Below are 21,391 nucleotides of genomic sequence, written 5' to 3'. Positions count from 1 at the left end.
TCTCTCTCTCTCTCTCTCTCTCTCTCTCTTGCTCTCTCTCTTGCTCTCTCTCTCTCTATTCTCTGTTTATCTGTCTCTCCTCTCTCTTCTCTTTCTCCTCTCTCTCTCCTCTCTCTCTCCTCTCTTTCTCTCCTCTCTCTCTCCTCTTTCTCTCCTCTCTTTCTCTCCTCTTTCTCTCTCTCTCTCTCTCTCTCTCTCTCTCTCTCTCTCTCTCTCTCTCTCTCTCTCCCCCCCCCCCTCCCTCTCTCTCTCCCTCTATCTCGGTCTTTTTCTCCTCTCTCTCTCTCCTCTGTCTCTCCCTCTATCTCTGTCTCACTCTGTCTCTTTCTCTTTCCTCTCTCTTTCTCTTTCCTCTCTCTTTCTCTTTCCTCTCTCTTTCTCTCTCCTCTCTTTCTCTCTCCTCTCTTTCTCTCTTCTCTCTTTCTCCTCTCTCTTTCCTCTCTCTCCTCTCTCTCTCTCTGTCTCTGTCTCTGTCTCTGTTTTTACCTCTTTCTCTCTCCTCTCCTTCTCTCTCCTCTCCTTCTCCTCTTTCTCTTTCTCTCCTCTCTCTCTCCTCTCTCTCTCCTCTCTCTACTCTCTCTACTCTCTCTCTCTCTACTCTCTGTCTCTCTCTCTCTCAACTCTCTTTCAACTCTCTTTCTCATGTTTAATATATAGATGAATGTGGCAGGGGAAATAAAAGAATATAAGAGAAGTGTTTTGCTTTTACAAATAGGAAAGGCTTCACACCATTCCTCTCAATTCTTTGAGTCCATGGTGTTCCCTCCATATCAAATCAAAACAACACAAAACAAATGATGCATGAAAAGTGGAGTGCCATGAACAAATAGAATAAAGTTAACATCTTGTACTCTCTCACACTTTCAAATTCTCACACTTTCTTTCACTCTCTCTCTCTCTCTCTCTCTATCTCTGTCTGTCTGTCTGTTTCTGTCTTGCTATCACTCTGTTTACAGACAGTACAAAAAAAATTAAGAGTAATAACAGAATGTTCCAAAACCACCCTAATAGACCATCTGTACTCAGAAATCAAGGGCCTCCCTGTAGATAAGTACATGAAAATAATTAATGTGCACACATTTCAACTCGAGTACTCAATCCTCTCTCAATATCACACAAACTCAGCCAGTTTGATGCAACAAATAAACAGCTGCACCATAATGCTACACACACATTTTAGACCTACCCATCCACCCTCACTACCACCTTCACCAGTACCCCTGAAAAATATCCATAGATCTGAGTATGTGTACACACCCAGGTTATGTGGCAAGCACTCCAAGAATGACGCTCCAAATCTAGTACTGTACTTCACCAAATGCCTCCATACATCAGCCCTATCCATAAATAACTCCTTTGATAAGCAAAAATCATGTTAATGCAACTGCATTCAGGCTACCACCCATTGCTAAAGCTGTACCAACACAGAATCCATCTCACCACAAACACTGAATGCCCCAGATACAGTCACCTCATAGAAGATGCTGAATACTTCAAAACACTGCCCTTCTCTCACCCTATCCAGACATCAGCACAACATAACTTCCTTAGTGATAAATGGTTCCAACAGGAGGCTGTTGCCAGTCACTTGGGTGCAGTGGGTCTCCTGTAAGTGAGACCCAGGGCAATAGATTGATTGATGTACTCTGATAGTCATCCCTACCTTTCCAATTATTCTTCTTACTTCCAGACCCTTCTCCTGCAACTGCCTGAGAGCTTCCATAAAGAAATATTTAAAAACTAAATCTTTTTAGATGTTTGTAATTTTGATATAAATGACAGACTTGGTTGTTGTTGTTATTCTTGAGATGGTACAGTTATTGTGGAGGAAAGCTTAATTTGCGTGCTCAAAGAATGGTTACTGCTCTTTTATTTCAGTGTTGATGTTGAGGATGAGGAGACGCATCACCTCAACCAGTTCCAGCCAGTGCGCAATGTAAGTAGTGAAATGCTTGTCATTACATAGGTTTAGTAAGATAGCCAAGTAGAGTAATGCTAACCTGGTGCATAGAAAGTAAAGAGTCCATGTCAGTTGAAGTTGTGTTGTCAACAAGTAAAGCCATGGTCTTTTTGTGTTCAAGAATTATGAGTACATGCATACTTATACCAAAGGACCTTCCTTTCATAAGGAGGGATGGCTGAATAAAGGAATTGATATACCCTACACCCATCCCACATTTGTCCAGAAACCTATTCATTGTCTCTCCAGTTGTTGCACCTCATGGATGAGAGGGACAGTGAATAGGTTGATAGGTGTAGGATTTATGTATGGTGGGTGTTATGCTAGGTGGAATTTTGGAAAAGGCCTTTTGATATGTATGTAATTCTTGGACTCAAAGTTCGGTGATGCAATCAAGATAAATTTTTTGTAGCTCTGGCATTGTTCACTGTTCAGATGCTAGTGGTTAGCAGTTCAAGCACTTTGAAACCATTGTTTTGTTAGTAATGCTAAACTTGGATTTTTTTTAGGAATATGTTAAGGTGGAACCTAATTCTGAGAGAAGAATAGTGTTTTCATCTTGTTTGGGCAATCTTCATAGCTCCAGTCATCACATGTATAATTGATTGAGCATATACAAACATTAAAGGGAGCAGATACAGTCAATATTGAAAATACTTGAGCCTAGCACAAATGACAAGGCTTTCATTATAAAGATAAATTCTGTCTGTTTTAGAGAAACAAGTCTACTGAAAACAATTGCAAAATGCACAACTCTAAGTAGGTGCATACAGTGTGCTTCATACCTTAGCAAGTGCTAAGGTATTTCTTTTGTTGTTATCGCAGCCAGTCACTGGCCCACTTCCTATAGTTTTGTTTTCTCTTCCAAATTTTTAAGGACAATATGATCAATCAGTTTTCCCCATTTGGGGGTATTGGCTGTATATTATTGTGGGGTTAAAAGCTGTTCAGTAGTATGCAGCTGATACTTTAGGGTCTATATGGGGAACTCCTATGGACCAGAGCCACACATCATTTTGTCTGTGATAGAGGAAATCTCTATTCATAGCAAAATGATGCTACTTTATTATACTGCGATTGTCCCTCTGTAATACTTTCCCCCACTCTTAATAGTGTCCTATACCACATCTCTGAATATTCATTTCCTTTTTTGCTGAGACCTTTGGTTGGGGAGAGAATACTGCCAGCGAGTGATCCCACTTGAGTCATAAAAGGTGACAAAAATGGGATGGGGATAGGACTAGGCATCCTTCTCTCTGTAGCCCCAAAGGGGACATTCCTAAAAAAAGCAAAGGCATAAGAGGGTCTGGGAGGAGTTTTCCAACCAGAACCCTAAGGTTTGGGTCTTTTAATGTGTGTGGATGTGGTACAGATGAGAGTAAAAGGAAAGAGATAGGCATTGTGGTTGTGAGAAGAAAGATGGATGTGTTGGCATTGAGTGAAACAAAAGTTGAAAGGGAGGGGCGAGTTTGAGTTTAGGAGAGTGGTTGGGAGGTTCTCAGGAGTGAAGAGAGAATGAGGGAGAGGAGGGGTGGCTATACTAGTAAGTGAAGAGATAGGTAAGTGTGTGGTGGGTTGGAAATGAAGTTTCTTCAAGGTTAATGTGGATGAAGGTGAAACTAGGAAAGGAGATGTGGGTCTTTGTAAGTACATTTGGGCCTAGTAGTGAGAAGAGTGTAGAGGAAAGGAAGGCCTTTATGGATTTGGAAAAGGCTTATGACAGGGTAGATGGGGGTGTGGGGGGATATTGAAGGTGTATGGGATGGGAGGAGGGCTGTTAACCACTTCAGTATGACTCAAATTATTGTGCACAGCATTGGCTGCTATATATAATTTACATCACACTACCCACATAAAATATAAAGTCACTGCTGTATTACTCATTCTTTTTTAATCTGAGTAATAATAAACAGAAAACTTGATCAAACCAGTTCACAGAATCTGGGGGTAACTCATGGACAACTACATGAAAAGATATATAATCAAGACGCCGACACTGGCATTCTTGTGTACCCACTCACACACTGTGATACTTACATAACCATAATCATACCAAAGTTGTCAAGAGCAGTCAAGAGTTTTTACAAAAGTAGTAGAACCTGTGTTAGAATTAGAAATTGAGAGAGTGGGTGGTTTGAGGTACAGGTGGGACTTTGCCAGGTATTTGTTATGTCACCTTGGCTATTCAGCTTATACATTGATGGGATGGTGTAAGAGGTAAATGCAAGGGCAACGGGTTGGGGATTAGAGATGGTTAAAATAAAATGGAGAAAAATGGGAGATAAGCCATTTGTTGTTTGCTGATGGCACTGCACTTGTAGCAGGATCAGAGGGATTAAAGAAGTTAGTGATGGAGTTTGGGAAGGTGTGTGAAAGAAGGAAGTTGAAGATAAATTTGGGTAAAAGTAAGGTGATGAGATGTACAAGGGGAGAGGATGGCAGCAAATTGGAAGTGAGTATTAAGGGAGAGAGACTGGAGGAAGTGGATAGCTTTAGATACTCGAGTATGAATGTGGCGGGAAAAGGAGTGGAGGTAAAAATAGAATGTAGATTGAGAAAAAGTAAATGCCATGGGGGATTAAAAAATGTAATGAGAAATAGACATTTGGGAATGGATGCTAAGAGGAGATTATATGAAGGGGTGATTGTGCCAATAGCACTGTATGGGGCAGAAACATGGAACATAAGAGAGGAAGAGTTTAAATGTATTTACTTAGTTGTATCTTACAGGAAGGGGAGCTATGCTTGTGGTGTCCTGTCTCTGTATCTCATCATGTCTAATTTGCTTTTAAACGTGTATGGATTTTGAACACATTATTGTTTCATCTAGTTTGTTCCATACATCCACCACTCTGTGGGGAAAACTGTTCTTTTCCAGGTCTCTTCTGTAACTGTCCTTTTTGAGCTTCCTTCCATGCCCCCCTTGTATTTCTCTTATCCCAATTTAGTAAGTCTTCCTTATCAAGGACTTCCATACCTCTTATGATTCTCTAGATAGTCAACAAGTCACCTCTATCCTTTGTTCCAGAGTCTGCAATTCTAGTTTTGACAATCTCTTCATATGACATTTTTGATAGTGTTGGGGCCATCTTCGCAGTTGCTCTCTGGATTCTCTCAATTTTCCTTATTTTCTTTTTGGTACTGAGTGACCATAGTGTCGTTGCATACTCCAATTTAGGCCTTATCAGTGTGACTACTATTTTCTTTACAATTTCTTCATCCAAATAAGTAAAAGCCATCTTTATTGATTGTAGGAAGTTGTAGGTTTCTCCAACAATTTTGTTTGTTTATCAGGGGACATGTCCTTTGTGAAGATTACTCCCAGGTCTTTTTGAGATCTCACTTTCTTTACTTCCTTTGTATCAATTTTATATATATACATATATATATATATTTCTCCAAATTCCATTATACTATATCTTTTAATGTTGAAGTCCACGTCCCACTTCTGACTCCATTCCCAAACGCTGTGTTTGAGATGAAATGCCTGAAAAGGATGAGATGGATGGATGGGGTAAAAGGGGCATCGGGAAAGAAGGGAATGTCTGTTGAGGAAGGAAAGGAGAAGACAGAAGATAAGAGGTGAGTGGAGAATGGTGTATGGATGATGGTGTGATGCATGGAAGGGAGTGGGTGGGAAATGGGGTGTATTTACCTAGTTATATTACATGGGAAAGGGAGATATGCTCATGGTGACCTATCTTTGTGTCTCACATCTAGTTAGTTCTTAAATTCTTGTATGGTGTTTGCACCTACTGTTGTTTAATTCAATTTGTTCCAGACATCCACCACCACCTTTTTTTTTTTTTCCCCAGATCTCTTCCATAACTATCCCCCCTTGTTTTTATTCTATCCCACTTTATTAAGTCTTCTCTGTCAAGAACCTCCATGCCTTTCCTGATTCTGTAAATGACCAGTAGATCACCTCTTTCTCTTCATTGTTCAAGGGTTGGTAGTCCCAGTTTTGATAATCTTCGCTTGTATGTTAATTTTGAAAGTGTTGGTGCCATCCTTGTCATTGCTGTATGGATTCTTTCTATTTTCCTTGTATTCTTTTTTGTACTGGGTGTCCATAGTGTTGCAGCGTACTCCAATCTTGGTCTTTCAGCGTGACTAGTATTTTCTCTACCATTACCTCATCCAAGTAATTAAAAACCACCTTTATTGATCTTAGTAGATTGTAGGTTTCTCTGACTATTTTGTTTATCTGTCTGGTGACATGTCTTTGATGTTGAAGTTCACTTCCCACTCTTGGCTCCATTTCCAGACTTTGTCCAGATCTCTCTGAAGTGATTCACAGTTTTTCTCTGTACTTATTTTCTTTAGTTGCCCTGGCTGTTCAACTTGTACATGGATGGGGTGGTGCGAGAGGTAAATGCAAGGGTGGTGGGTCAGGGATTGGAGATGGTTAAAGAAAATGGAGAAAAGTGGGAGGTGAGCCAGCTGTTGTGTGCGGACGACACTGCGCTTGTGGCAGGATCGGAGGAGGGATTGAGGAAGTTGGTGACAGAGTTTGGGAGAGTGTGTGGTAGAAGAAGCTGAAGATGAATGTGGGTAAAAGTAAGGTGATGAGATGTTCAAGGGGTGAAAGTGGCAGCAGACTGGAAGTGAGCATTAACCTCTTCAGTACGGTTCAAAATCTCGTGGGCAGCATTAGCTGTCAGATGTACGATGTGTCGTAATAATACTCGCATCATAAAATATAGTCACTGCTTATATCGATTGTTCTCTCTTTTTCCCGTGAATTTTGATAACCATAGAAAATGTGATGAAGACATTTTAGAGAGTATGTCATTACGCAGGGGCAACTACAATAAATATAATCAAGACGCCGATATGGCAGCGTAGCGTATCCACTTGCTCCTCATGCCGCCTATGTGTGTGGCACCGTATGGAAGGGGTTAAGGGTGAGTGACTGGAGGAAGTGGATAGTTTTAAATACTTGGGTGCAAATGTGGCAGGAAAAGGTGGAGTGGAGGTGGAGGTAGAATGTAGATTGAGAGAAGCGAGTAAATGCCTTGGTGGATTAAAAAATGTAATGAGGAATAGACATTTGGGAATGGATGCTAAGAGGAGACTGTATAAAGGAGTGATTGTGCCAACAGCACTGAATGGGGCAGAAACATGGAACATAAGAGAGGAAGAGAGAAGGAGTTTGAATGTGTTTGAGATGAGGTGTCTGAGAAGTATGATGGGGGTTACTAGGCTAGATAGTAAGAAATGAGGAGGTGAGGAGGAGAACAGGGGTGGAAAGGGAGTTAGGCGATAGGGTTGATGAAAGAGTATTAAGATGGTTTGGACACATGGAAAGAATGAGTAAAGAAAAACTAGTAAAAGAGGTATGGAAGGCAGATGTGGAGAGAGTGAACATGAGGGGACGTTCTAGGATGAGGTGGATGGATGGGGTGAATGGGGCTTTGGGGAAGAGGGGAATGTCTGTTGAGGAAGGACGGGAAAGGACAGAAGACGGGTGAATGGAGAATGGTTGTACAGTAGAAGCCCGATTTAACGGATATCAATTTAGTGGAAGCTCAAATTAGCGAACTGCAAATAGCAATAACAAAAATGCTCAACTTAGCGGAAATGGTCCGCGAAGTTGACCATTTTCCGCTAGCTGGCCAGACACGTGTCTACAAAAATAGCTCAATTTAGCGGGAACGGTTCGCTAAGTTGAGCATTTTCCGTCAACTGGCCACATGCGTGTCTCAGAGTCCAATGTTACCAGATGTTACCAGATTGTGGTGGTGGAGTCAAGGAAAAATTTATAATTTAGTATTTTGGAGGTATATAAATATATATATATATATATATATATATATATATATATATATGTACTATAATATACAGGTACTCCTCGTTTAACGACCTACTCGGTTAACGACAACTCGGAGTAACGACGGGCTTTATGACGTTAGTGGTAAATTTTGTAAATTATAATGTATCAACGTAATATGCAATTTTGTGAGCGGAAATGAAAAAAAAATGCTGAAACAGATTTCGTAAATAACGAAGTCATGTCAGACGGATGGTACACCATGTTTGTTATGATAGATGCCGATGTTGAAGAAATGAAAGGATGATAAATTAATTTGTCTAACCTAAACTAACCTAACCTAACCTGTGTTTAGTAAATCATTACCTGCAAATTAAATGTCATCCGGCTCGTACTCGTTGTCGTCGTCGTGAGAGACGTTGGCAGACGACAAGATGGAGTCCCGAACCTATGCTACCGACTTTATTCATTAGCATATTTTCTTGTAGCAAGGTATTTTTTACTTTCATTTCCGCCCACAAAATTGCATATTACATTGATACATTTTAATTTACAAAATTAATAATTAATTTTCTATTGCTATATTGCGCCCATGGTCGAAACTGAAAAAATACCCCGGTATTCAATATGGAATGTCAGCATACGCGGATTTGGTCATATACGGTAATTTTAGGAACCTAACCACCGTAAATAAACAGTAAATAAAGCTTTAATGTAATGTATAAAAGAGGGAAAATACACAAAAATAAAGATACATGTATTGCTGGACATTGTACATACAGTACATGTACGTATATGTATACACTTTCGCTTAACGACCAATTCAGTTAACGATGGCGCGCTGGTCCCAATTGTCGTCGTTAAACGAGGAGTGGTTGTATGTACAATAATATATAATTCAGTATATAAAGTATAATTGTAGCAGAAATATATTCAAGTAGAAATAGACGGTATAATAGGAAAACAAAATAATGAAACAGTAAGTTGATGGGAAAATTCAAAATCAGTACGCGAGAGTAATCACCACGAAAAACACTTCTATAACAACGAACTACGTTTTCTGTATAGGGTAAACAAAACACATGCATTATTAATAGCACATAGTACTTTATTGTCTTCATTTGAATAAGCCATCCAGACTACTATAGTATATGAGAAAATGACCGAGAGGATTTAGCAAAAAAAGCTCAATATAGCAGAAAATTCTGCTAAATAGGGGGTCGAAAATGACCAATTTAGCGGAAAATTCACTTTAGCGGACTGGACCTTGGCTGAATTAGTTTGTTAAATCGGGCTTCTACTGTATATGGATGATGATGTGATACATGAGGTGGAATGGGTTGGGGATGAGGGTTGAGGTAGTATGTGTGAGCAAAATTTGACGCAGCCCGAAGGGATTTCTCCCCGTCTTCTCCTTTTATGCATGGGGGGACGGAGAGGGGGGGGTCGCCAATTTAATGAAGCGGCCTTGCTGTGGATGTGCTGTGTCTTACGACACTGCTTCTGACCCAGGGCAGTGGACAAGGTGCAGGGATGACCCGTCATCCAGGAGGTGCCAAGATAAGAGGGAGGGTGGAGGGATGTGGAATGTATTCAGGGATGGAATGGGTGGAAATGATTTTATGCCTTTCCCTTTTTGGCTACCTCCCTTGTAAGGGGGAAAAAGCCTTGGTACATGTATGTATGTATGTATTTTCTTTAGTAGTTTTGAGTCATCTGCAAAGAAGTTCATATAACATTTAACACCTTCATCCATGTCATTTATATATATGGCAAGCATTGTATTACTGGAACTAGTACAGAACCTTGTGGGACTTTACTTATCATTTATTCCCAGGTCTAGTTTTTGCCTCTAACTACCACCCTCATTTTTCTCCCATTCAAGAAATCTTCCAACCATTTAATTAATTTTCCTTGTACACTTTCTGTTGTTTCAATTTTTCTTATTAGTTTTTTGTGTGATAAATTATTAAATGCCTTTTGTAAATCTAGAAAAGGCCTGTGTCACTCTCTCCATTTCCAAAAGAGAGAGTGTGCAAAATGTAATGCATTATTGTACATTAGGCAACCTAATGTTTGCTCTTAATATGCTCCCGTGACCTCTTAACCTCTTCACTCCGGGCCAAAATCACGCGGGCAGCATTAGCTGTCAGACGTACAATGTGTCGTAATAATACTCGCATCATAAAATATAGTCACTGCTTATATTGATCGTTCTTTCACCCATGAATTTTGATAACCATAGAAAATGTGATGAAGACAGTTTAGCGAGTATGTCATTACACAGGGGCAACTATAATAAATATAATCAAGACGCCGATATGGCAGCCTCGCATATCCACTTGCTCCTCATGCCGCCTATGTATGCAGCACTGTATGGAAGGAGTTAAAGGCCGCCCATCTTTGATCAGGAGATTTCTTCTGTCAATGCAATCTACCCCCTATGGTGACCTTAACCCCTTCCATATGGTGCCGCCTACGTAGGCGTAATGGGGAGCAAGTGGATACGCGAGGCTGCCATATCGGCGTCTCGATTATATTTATTGTAGTTGTCCCTGCGTAACTGACATACTCTCTAAACTGTCTTCATCACATTTTCTATGATTATCAAAATTCACGGGTGAAAGAGAGAACGATTGATATAAGCGGTGACTATTTTTTATAATGCGAGTATTATGGCACAACATCGTATGTCTGGCAGCTAATGCTGCCCGCGAGATTTTGGCCCGGAGTGAAGTGGTTAATACTGTAATATCACCTCTTTCTCTTTGATCTTTCGAAGTTAGCAGACCTAGTGCTTTGAGTCTTTCCTCGAATGGTTTATATGCCAGGCTATGTGTATTTACCTACCTAGTTGTATTTTACTGGAAGAGAGCTGTGCTTATAATGTGTGTGTGCCTGTGTGTCTCTTCTTTTCCAAAAGAGAGAGAGAGAATGTCCAAAATGTAGTGCATCATTGCACATTAGGCAGCCTAATGTTCGCCAGTGAATATTTGACTCGTATTGAAGAGGTTAAAAGAAAGAAGGGAAAGAGGTGACATAGTTGTAGTGTCAGGTCATTGAAGGGAGTTAAATCTGAGATATCTTGGTTTGGGATAGAAAGGTGTCACAAGATCATGGAATTAATTGAAAGAGGATACATTTGAGGGATGTCAAGACACTGCCTTCTTTACAGATGCATCAACTTGTAAAATAATCTAAGAACTATTGCTTGATGACTTAGGCCTGTGTGTATTTAGAGTAGTTGGTTTAAGAAATGCTTTGTTAGTGGAATTGAAGATTTTAGAAGATTCATTTCATTTTTTTTACTTGTTTAGAAAATGCCTTGGTATTCATTTGTTCTTTAACAGCAAGATTCCTATGAGACTATTTTGGTCATTGTGATTATTTTTAAGAACTGGATGCAGTATTTTAGCTCAATCTTTGTAGACTGTTTTCAAGATAGGGTTATTTGATAGTAATCTGGTGGTTATTTGGTTATGGGGAATGATAGTGATTTTCATCTAAAGGAAGCAGTAGTTCAGATAATATTTGCTTCATTTTATGATGGTACAGGAGTCCCTCAAATAATGCGGGGTTTAGGTTCCTGAAATTACCGCATATAACCAAATCCGCATATGCTGACTTTCCATATTAAATACCGAGAACTGTATGTATGTGTATGTGTACATGTGTGTGTGTGTGCATGTGTGTATTTACCTAGTTGTATTTTACGGGAAGGGGAGCTATGCTCGTGGTGTCCCGTCTTCATATCTCATTTTATCTAAACTATTTTTAAATTCATGTATTGTTTTTGCACACACCACTTTCTCATCTAACTTGTTCCAACTGTCTATTACTCTGTGAGGAAAGCTGTTCTTTTTCAGATCTCTTCTATAGCTTTTTTTTTTTCTTTCCATGTCCTCTTGTATTTCTATCATCCCATTTTATCAGATTCTATCAATAATTTCTATGCCTCTCATGATTCTGTAAATAGCTATCAAATCTCCTCTCTTCTTTGCTCTAGTGTCTGTAGCTCAAGTTTTGCTAGTCTCTCTTCATATGATAGTTTTGAGAATGTTGGTGCCAATTTTGTAATTTTGTATTTCAAGTTTTTTTGTACATTTTTTTTGTACTTGGTGACCATATCGTTGCTGCATATTCCAATCTTGGTCTTATCAGGGTGATAAGAATTTTCTTCACCATTTCTTCATCCAGGTATGTAAATGCCACTTTGATTGTTCTTATTAAATTATAAGTTTCTCCAAAAATCTTACATGTTTTTCAGGTGACATATTATTCATAACAATGACTCCCAGGTCCTTCTCATTTTCTACCTTTTTTATTCCTTCTTCTCCCAATTTATATGATCCTATTATTCTGTTTTTGCTTTTTCCAAATTCCATTATACTACACTTTTTTGTATTGAACTCCATCTCCCACTTCCTACTCCATTCCTTTACTTTATTTAGATCACTCTGTAGTGATTCACAATCTTCTTCCGTGTTCATTCTTTTCAGTAGTTTTGCATCATCTGCAAAGAAGCTCATATAGCTTTCAATTCCTTCATCCATATCATTAATATATATAGCAAACATTATTGGGGCCAGAACTGTTCCTTGTGGAACACCGCTTATTACTTCATCCCATTTTGAGTGTTTGTCTCTTATCACTACTCTCATTTTCCTTTCTTGCAAAAAGTCTTCCATCCAATTAAGCAGTTTGCCCTGTATTCCTCCTTCAGTTTCTAATTTCTTAAGCAACTTCTTATGTGGTACTTTGTCAAAAGCTTTTTTTAGGTCTAGAAATGCACAATCAGCCCATCCATCTCTTTCTTGTATTATGTCTATTAGCCTTGAATAGAAACATATTAAATTGGTGACGCATGATCGCCCTTGTCTGAATCCAAATTGCCTTGGATTTAACACGTTTTTTTCTAAATATTTTACCCATCTACTTTTGACAATTCTTTCACAAATTTTTGCTATTGTACTTGTTAGAGAGACTGGTCTAGAGTTGGTAGGTTCTTCTTTATTTGCTCCTTTATATATAGGTACTATATTTGCTTTTTTCCAATCTTCTGGAACTTTTCCTTCTTTCAAGGAACTGTTTAGTATGCTATGTATTTTGTCTGCCAGTTCATTCCTGCATTCTTTCAAAATCCAGTTTGCTATTTCATCTGGTCCATGCGATTTTCTGACATCAAGATTACTCAAGTGTTTTAATATTTCGTTCTTTGTTACTTCTATTTCTTCATGGGAGGGACTTTCTCTTTCCATTCGATCTCTTCAGGTTGTATGTTCTCCCTTGTAAACACTGATTTAAAATGTTTGTTCATAATTTCCGCCACTTCAATTTCCTCTGTGTATTCAACTCCTTGTCTTAATTTCTCCAAGTCTTGTTTGTTTTTCAATTTGTTATTTACAAATCTGTAAAATAGTTTGGTTGATCTTTACACTTTTCTATGACATCTTTTTCATATTTTCTTTTCCTCTCTGCATGTTTGTACATATTCATTTCTATAACAAGTATATATTTTCCATTTTTCAGGCCTTCTGTACTTTTTCCATTTGGTCCAAGCTTCGTCTCATTTGTCTTTTAACTCCCTACAACTTTTATTGTACCAGCATTTTACATATTCTTTTTCTTGTTTTTGTCTTGGGACATACTTTTCCACTCATTTTTTGTAAATTTTTGTCAAAATATTCCATTTCTCTTCCACTGTTGTTTCTTCTTTGTATATTTCTTCCCAGTTTTCATTTTGAAAGAATTCTCTTATTTTATCAAAGTTTGTTTTTTCATACATCATTCTTCCTTTTCTGTATTGTTCATTTCTTTTCATGTATTTTTCTTCATTTAGTTCCAGTTCAATCAATATGTGGTCACTTTTACTTATTGGTGTTTTATATTCAATCTTGTCCACTATTCTAGGTTCAGATGTAATTATTAGGTCTAGTCTCGATGGTTCTTCCTCATTTCTATACCTAGTGTTCTCCTGTATCCACTGTGTCATTGTATTGTCAGTAATCATCTCAAGTAGAGTGTTTCCCCATGAGCCGTCTCCACCCTTTACTGTCATTTCTTCCCAGCAGATTTCTTTGCAATTAAAGTCGCCCATCATAACTATTTTTCCTCCCTCTTCCATTATCTTGTTTAATGTTATCTTTGTGTCCTCTAACATACTTTTATGTTCACTCTCTTCCCACGAGGCTGTTTTCGGAGGCACATAATTTATCACAAACTTTCTGCTCTTCTTATCTCTATCTTCCACTTCGATCATAATCATCTCTACTGTATTCTTTCCATATGTGACACACCTCACATTTATATCCTTCTTAGGAACATAACTCCACCCCCTTGCTTTGTCTCTCTGTTTCTAATCCAATAATTATATGCATCATGTCCTACACTGTTGGGTGGTAGTGGACCTTTTAATTTTGTTTCTACAATTCCCATTATGTCCGGTTCTTTTTCCTTCAAATAATCATTCAGCTCATTCAATCCTGTTATTAATCCATCTATATTTGTGTAAGACACTCTTAGTTTTCTGCCACTTCCATTGTGTTCTCTGTTTCCCTTTTGTTTTTCTCTTGTATGTCGAATTTCCTTAGTTTCATATTCACTACTCTCCAATAGAATCTCTCTTTTTCTGACTCTGTTCTGGTCTCGTTATTTTCCTTATCTTCAAGTCTTTTCTTTTTTTCTTCCTCTCTTTCCTCTTTATTCATTTCCCTTTTTATCCATACCTTTTTATATTGTTCACTTGTTGCTAGTTTCCCTGTTTTGGATAAGATATTCTCTGCCATCGTTTGTGACCTGAATTTAATCTTAATTGGTCTGGTCTTGTCTGAATTATACTTTGCGAGTCTGAACTTCTCTTCGATTTGTTTCATTATTTCTGGTTCATCTTCCTGAACTAATTTTAATAAACTGTTTACTTTTTCATTTTCGTGTGTGTGCACGCATATGTGGTGTATGTATGTGGCATTTGTGGCATATGTATGTGTTTGTGCATGCAGACGCTCCTCAACTTACGTTTTAGTTACGTTCCGAAGGGCCGAACGTAAGTTGAAAATGAACGTAAGTTGTTACTGTACTATATATCTGTAAATTCTATTACCGTATCTTACAAAACACCCCTAAATCCGTAATTATACACATAACATTGTAAAATAATAACAATTTCATATAAATTAAATTCAAGCAACATAAATTGAGATGGTGGAGGAGGAGGATGAGGATGAGGCAAGGCACTTTCAGTCTGTTGTTTGTACAATGTAAACAATGGACGCAGCGTCATGCGTAAGTATCGTTTGAACTACGGAGAGTGCGGTAAACTAAAAAATTCACTCAATTTTTTTTTTTTTTTCTTACAATTTTTTTTACAGTCAGTTCAAACATAAAATTGAAAAATCGTAAAACGAATGAATGTAAGTAGAGGAGCGTCTGTATATACATGTGTGTGAATGTGGCGTATATGTGTATGTGGCATATATACATATGTGTGTATGGCGTATGCACGTGTGTGTGTGTATGTGGCGTATGTATATGTGTGTGTATGTGGCGTATGTATGTGTGTGTATGTGGCGTATGTATGTGTGTGTGTGTGTGTGCGTGCATGCGTGTATGTGTCTGTGTTCACATGTACAAGTAAGCATGTACATGCGTGTGTCTGTGTTCGTATTTGTGTGTACACACACGCACATTCACAACATACACTGGTTGTGTAACATGTATCTACGTGTCCGGGTCTACACATGTGTAAGCGTGTATATGTCTGTTTTTGATCTCCCAAACCACCACCGCCAGTAACAACAAGAACCTCATAAGAGAAATTAAGACACAACAAGCGCAGTCATTATCAGACTTATTAGTTGTGTTCCAAACGAAAGAAACATTACACATCAACAGGTTAGGGCGGTAAAATTTCATGATAGGACGGCGCAGGTGGTGGAAGCGACAAGCTAAAGCTTGTTGGCTACCCCCCTACCACCCCCTACTCCCCCCCTACCACCCCCTACTCCCCCTCTACCACCCCCTACTCCCCCTCTACCACCCCCTACTCCCCCTCTACCACCCCCTACTCCCCCTCTACCACCCCCTACTCCCCCTCTACCACCCCCTACTCCCCCTCTACCACCCCCTACTCCCCCTCTCCTCCCCTCCCTCCCTCCCTCCCTCCCTCCTGCATCAGTACCCGGAGGTTGACACATAACTGCAGGCAGCCACCCACGGCTATCCCCTCGCCCCACACCCTTGTTTGAGCAGTTCCCAGTGTATATAATGACTGCGTTATATGAGGATCAACTGTATATGGTATAATAGAAAGCAGTCACCACAAATGTTTGCGATGTTGCTGTGTGTGTGAGTATGCGTGCCCGACTCGGTGAGAATTTTAAAACGGTTCTCTACATTTGAGATGGTTTTGAAATAAAATCCGCGTATGATTGAATCCGTGTTATTCGAATCCACGTTATTTAAGGGACTCCTGTATCTTAAAAATGTGATGGATTGTAGTTACCTTTGTTTAGATCCAAAATCCCTTTATTCTATGTTGTCTGAGCTGGTTTCAAAGAATTTAGTCATCATCAACCCCAACATTTCATCTTAATTTTTTTATATATATTTTAATGATGTAATACCCTTCAGAACCCCATGAGCATGGTGATACCCTTTTGAGATTTTATTTTTGTTAATGTCAGATGACTACTCAACTGAGGAGGCATCACCCTTATAGATAGATTAAGATTAACTTTATTAACCCCCTTGACATGATAATACCTATCAGATTTCATTCTGGCTAATTCCAGGAATTTTATTTAGCTGAGGAAATACTACCATAGTACAAATTATTTGACTTTTTTTTTTTAAGATATGTGGTCTTGGATTTGATGGATGTAGATACAGTAATCTCCCATAGACAAACTAATTGGGCCACAGGGTGTTTGAAATTGGGGAGTATTTCAATGTGTAATGTAGAATTACTTCACCCCAGTCTCTGTTCCACCATTACAGTGCTCAATTTTCAATTCTGAAGGAATATAAGTTATATAAAAATGCACATAAAATGTGTAATAATGGTATGTTCCAGATAATGGTGGTTCAGAAACGGGAGGGATTGCTGTATTACTTTAGCCCTCATTCTTTATAAGAAAATATATTTCCTTTATTGTAGTCCTGACCAATTCATTCCTGTAGCCCTTGGTGCCCTTGTTATAACCATTTTTTTTTCTCTATGTGATTTGTGTGTATTTACCTAGTTGTATTTTACGGGAAGGGGAGCTATGCTCGTGGTGTCCCGTCTTCATATCTCATTTTATCTAAACTATTTTTAAATTCATGTATTGTTTTTGCACACACCACTTTCTCATCTAACTTGTTCCAACTGGCTATTACTCTGTGAGGAAAGCTGTTCTTTTTCAAATCTCTTCTATAGCTGTCTTTCTTGATTTTCTTTCCGTGTCCTCTTGTATTTCTATCATCCCATTTTATCAGATTCTCTCTATCAATAATTTCTATGCCTTTCATGATTCTGTAAATAGCTATCAAATCTCCTCTCTTCTTTGCTCTAATGTCTGTAGTTCAAGTTTTGCTAGTCTCTCTTCATATGATAGTTTTGAGAGTGTTGGTGCCAATTTTGTAATTGCTCTTTGTATTCTTTCAATTTTTTTTATACATTTTTTTTGTACTTGGTGACCACATCATTGCTGCATATTCCAATCTTGGTCTTATCAGAGTGATTAGAATTTTCTTCACCATTTCTTCATCCAGGTATGTAAATGCCACTTTGATTGTTCTTATTAAATTATAAGTTTCTCCAAAAATCTTATTCATATGTTTCTCAGGTGACATATTATTCATGTGAGTGTGTGTGTGTGTGTGTATTCACCTTGGTCTTTGGATCACGTGTTGGACTCGTGATCGACAGCTATTTCCCTTCCGGAAGAGAGCTCAGAGCTCGTATGACCGATCTATGGGTAATGTATGACCTTTCACACACACACCCCTAACTCCCCGCCCATGAGAGTCAGAGTAATGACCTGAAGCGCAGCGATACCGAAATAATTTCGGCCCTGGGCAGGATTTGAACCAGCTACTGCGAGCATCACCGTACTTCCCAGTCCAGCGCTCTACCAACCGCACTACCGTGTGTGTATGTGTATGTTTTTCTTCAAACCTTCCTAAATTTTTTGTATGAATTTGATCATCATGGTGAGAACACTTCTTTTATCTTAACCACTCTGGTACAATGACACCTATGCAAGCGTCATGAGGTGGGAGTGGGTACATGAGGATACTGGTGTCAGCGTCTTGATTATATATACACTCAGTATCCGAGTTACGACCTAGATCGGTTCCGACCAACCAGTTGTAAGTCGAAACGGTCGTAACTCGGACTGTATACATTCGAGGTGTATACTCAAGGACATATGATGCAGAGCGTAAATCCAGCTCAAATGTCTCGTTTGTGGCCTCATTGTCAAACATTCTCAGTGCAAAATATCCAATACTCTTTGATTGTTATACTAAATAATAAATTGATAATAATAAATTAATAGGATAGGGTAAAGAAAGAAAATATATTACACAGGATTCTTATTAGAGACCGAAAATACAAATTAACACAAAGATACAAAATATAGAAAATTGAAAATAGGCATGTAAAAAACAAAAAAATTAAAATCCACTTTTTGGTTGCACGTCATCTACACTTTCTTCGTGCGTACGGTTGAGGGAAAGATCAGGCAGTAGGTCTGGTGAGGCACCATGGGGGATCCGTTGGTATCCGCTGGTCGAGGCATAATTAATAAAAAGAGGTTGAAGTAATAAAGGCTTAATAACATTTAAAATAATTCCCTCAAATGTACATGAAAACAAGTACAACATTCGCTTCTATGCACTGGGCTCAATCGTCGCCTCCCATGCGAAAACGTTTGGTCTCTCTTCATAAGAAAAGGATGATAATCATAGCATAACGTTATTTCATCAAATAAATATTTTATGCATGGAATAGTACAGTGAGATATATTGTCTTATTGAATATAAGATATTATACTTCAGAACTCCAGGAATATCATAGACTTGGGTTAAAGCTATTTGTATCCATGTTCGTACACTACAGCTTTCGACTTTCGACCAATAGAGAACTCGAACCAGAATGAAAAGTACGAATGCAGGACTACTGTAAACCGACTCTCTGTCTTGGCTTTCGGGGAAGCGTGTATCACCGATCTGGCAAAACTGCTCTTTCTGACCATTCCCACCTGCCCTGATTATCGGTGGGAACTGGGAATCGAAATACGGTATAATATCAATTCCAGTAAAATTATGGTATATGGTAGACATCGTATGGTAGATGGTAGACACACACTAAATTATGGTAGAAATACCATAATTATGGCAGACAGCGCAACCTTGGTGAGATGCTGTGCTGCCGTAACTGTCGTACAGGATGTTGGACGCCATGTGCAAACGTACAGTAAACCAGTAAACTCATAATATGTGCATGTAGGCATCTGCTGAATGTGGTTGTAAGTACAGGTGGACGTAAGTCACACAGGTCGTAACTCGGATAGTGAGTGTATATATATATATATTGCAGTTATACATGAATTACCCCTGGATTCTGTGAATTGGTTTGATCACGTTTTCTGTGTTTATTACTCAGTGGATTTATTATTACTCAGTGTGGATTTAGGACAGGTAGAGGTTGCGTAGATGAGATTTTTGTGGTAAGACCGATATGTGAGAAAGCTATGGGAAAAGGTAAGGATGTTTTTTTGGCTTTTATGGATCTGGAAAAGGCTTATGACAGGGTAGACAGGAAGGCACTGTGGGAGGTTTTACAGATATACGGGATAGGAGGAAAGCTTTTAGGAGCTGTAAAGAGTATTTATGAGAGTAGTAGAGCGTGTGTCAGGATTAGAAACGGAGAGAGTGAGTGGTTTGAAGTAAAGTTGGGACTCCATCAGGGATGTGTTATGTCGCCCTGCCTGTTCAACTTACAGATGGATGGGGTGGTGCGAGAGGTAAATGCAAGGGTAGTGGGTCAGGGATTGGAGATGGTTAAAGAAAATGGAGAAAAGTGGGAGGTGAGCCAGCTGTTGTTTGCAGACAACACTGCACTTGTGACAGGATCAGAGGAGGGGTGAGGAAGTTAGTGACAGAGTTTGGGAAAGTGTGTAAAAGAAGGAAGTTGAAGATAAATGTGGGCAAAAGTAAGGTGATGAGATGTACAAGGGGTGAAAGTGGCACCAGACTGGAAGTGAGCATTAAGGGAGAATGACTGGAGGAAGTGGATAGTTTTAGATACTTGGGTGTGAATGTGGCAGGAAAGGGAGGAGTGAAGGTGGAGGTAGAATGTAGATTGAGAGAAGTGAGTAAATGCCTTGGTGGATTAAAAAGTGTAATGAGAAATAGACATTTGGGAGTGGATGCTAAGAGGAGGTTGTATGAAGGAGTGATTGTGCCGACAGCACTGTACGGGGCTGAAACATGGAACATAAGAGAGGAAGAGAGAAGGAGTTTGAATGTATTTGAGATGAGGTGTCTGAGAAGTATGATGGGGGTTACTAGGCTGGATAGAGTGAGAAATGAATAAGTGAGGAAGAGAATGGGGGTAGTAAGTGAGTTGGGAGATAGGGTGGATGAAAGAGTATTGGGATGGTTTGGACACATGGAAAGAATGAGTGAAGAAAGACTAGTAAAAGAGGTATGGAAGGCAGATGTGGAAGGAGTGAACATGAGGGGGCAACTTAGGATGAGATGGATGGATGGGGTAAAAGGGGGTTTGGGGAAGAAGGGAATGTGTGTTGAGGAAGGACGGGAGAGGACAGAAGATGGGTGAATGGAGAATGGCTGTATATGGATGATGTTGTGATGCATGAGGTGGAATGGGTGGGGGATGGGGGGTGAGGTAGTATGTGTGAGCAAAATTTGATGCAGGCCGAAGGGATATCTACCTGTCTTTTCATTTTCTGCATGGGGGAACGGAGGGGGGGGTCGCTGATTTAATGAAGCGGCCTTGCTGTGGACGTGTGTCTTGCGACACTGCTTCTGACCCAGGTCAGTGGACAAGATGCAGGGATGACCAGTCATCCAGGAGGGGCCCAGATAAGAGGGAAGGAAGAGGGTGGAGGGGAGTAGAGTGTATTGGGGATGGAATAGGTGGGAATGGTTTTTATGCTTTTGTTTTTTGGCTACCTCCCTTGTAAGGGGGAAAAAAGCCTTGGTATATATGTATTACTCTTAGTAAAAGAAAACAAGTAATACAGCAGTGACTTCATATTTTATAATGCAAGTAGTGTGGTGCATTATACATATGGCAGCTGATGCTGTGTGTGGGAATTTGACTTGTTCTGAAGTGGTTAAAGGAATGATATAAGAAATGAGAGCTAGTAATGGCTAATGGCTGAAAATGATAAAAAAGAATATATTTCATTATTATTATTATTATTATTATTATTATTATTATTATTTATTTGTTTGGTTTGGACACATGGAAAGAATGAGTGAATAAATGCTAGTAAAAGAGGTGTGGAATGCAGATGTGAAAGGAGTGAACGTTAGGGGTTGACCTAGGATAAGATGGATGGATGGGGTAAAAGGGTCATTGGGAAAGAGGCGAATGTCTGTTGAGGAAAGACGGGAGAGGACAGAAGAGAGGGGTGAATGGAGAA

General features: G+C 39.2%; 1 protein-coding gene across 2 annotated transcripts in view; it reads left to right on the top strand.

Annotated features, from left to right (window-relative positions):
• The window catches only part of Nhe3 (Na[+]/H[+] hydrogen exchanger 3), a 165,068-nt gene that overhangs the window by 103,793 nt on the left and 39,884 nt on the right, over positions 1-21,391 (top strand). For both annotated transcript variants that reach the window (XM_076203772.1, XM_076203773.1), the window contains exon 10: positions 1,879-1,936. In XM_076203772.1, the coding sequence (XP_076059887.1) occupies positions 1,879-1,936 (58 nt within the window). The remainder of the gene's footprint in view (positions 1-1,878; positions 1,937-21,391) is intronic.

This window comes from Oratosquilla oratoria, chromosome 20, assembly GCF_046742065.1.
Source record: "Oratosquilla oratoria isolate Oo_2021 chromosome 20, ASM4674206v1, whole genome shotgun sequence".
Classification (NCBI taxonomy): Eukaryota; Metazoa; Arthropoda; class Malacostraca; order Stomatopoda; family Squillidae; genus Oratosquilla; species Oratosquilla oratoria.
The sequence above is the reverse complement of the archived record's forward strand: the minus strand, read 5'-3'. Positions and strand labels throughout refer to the sequence as shown.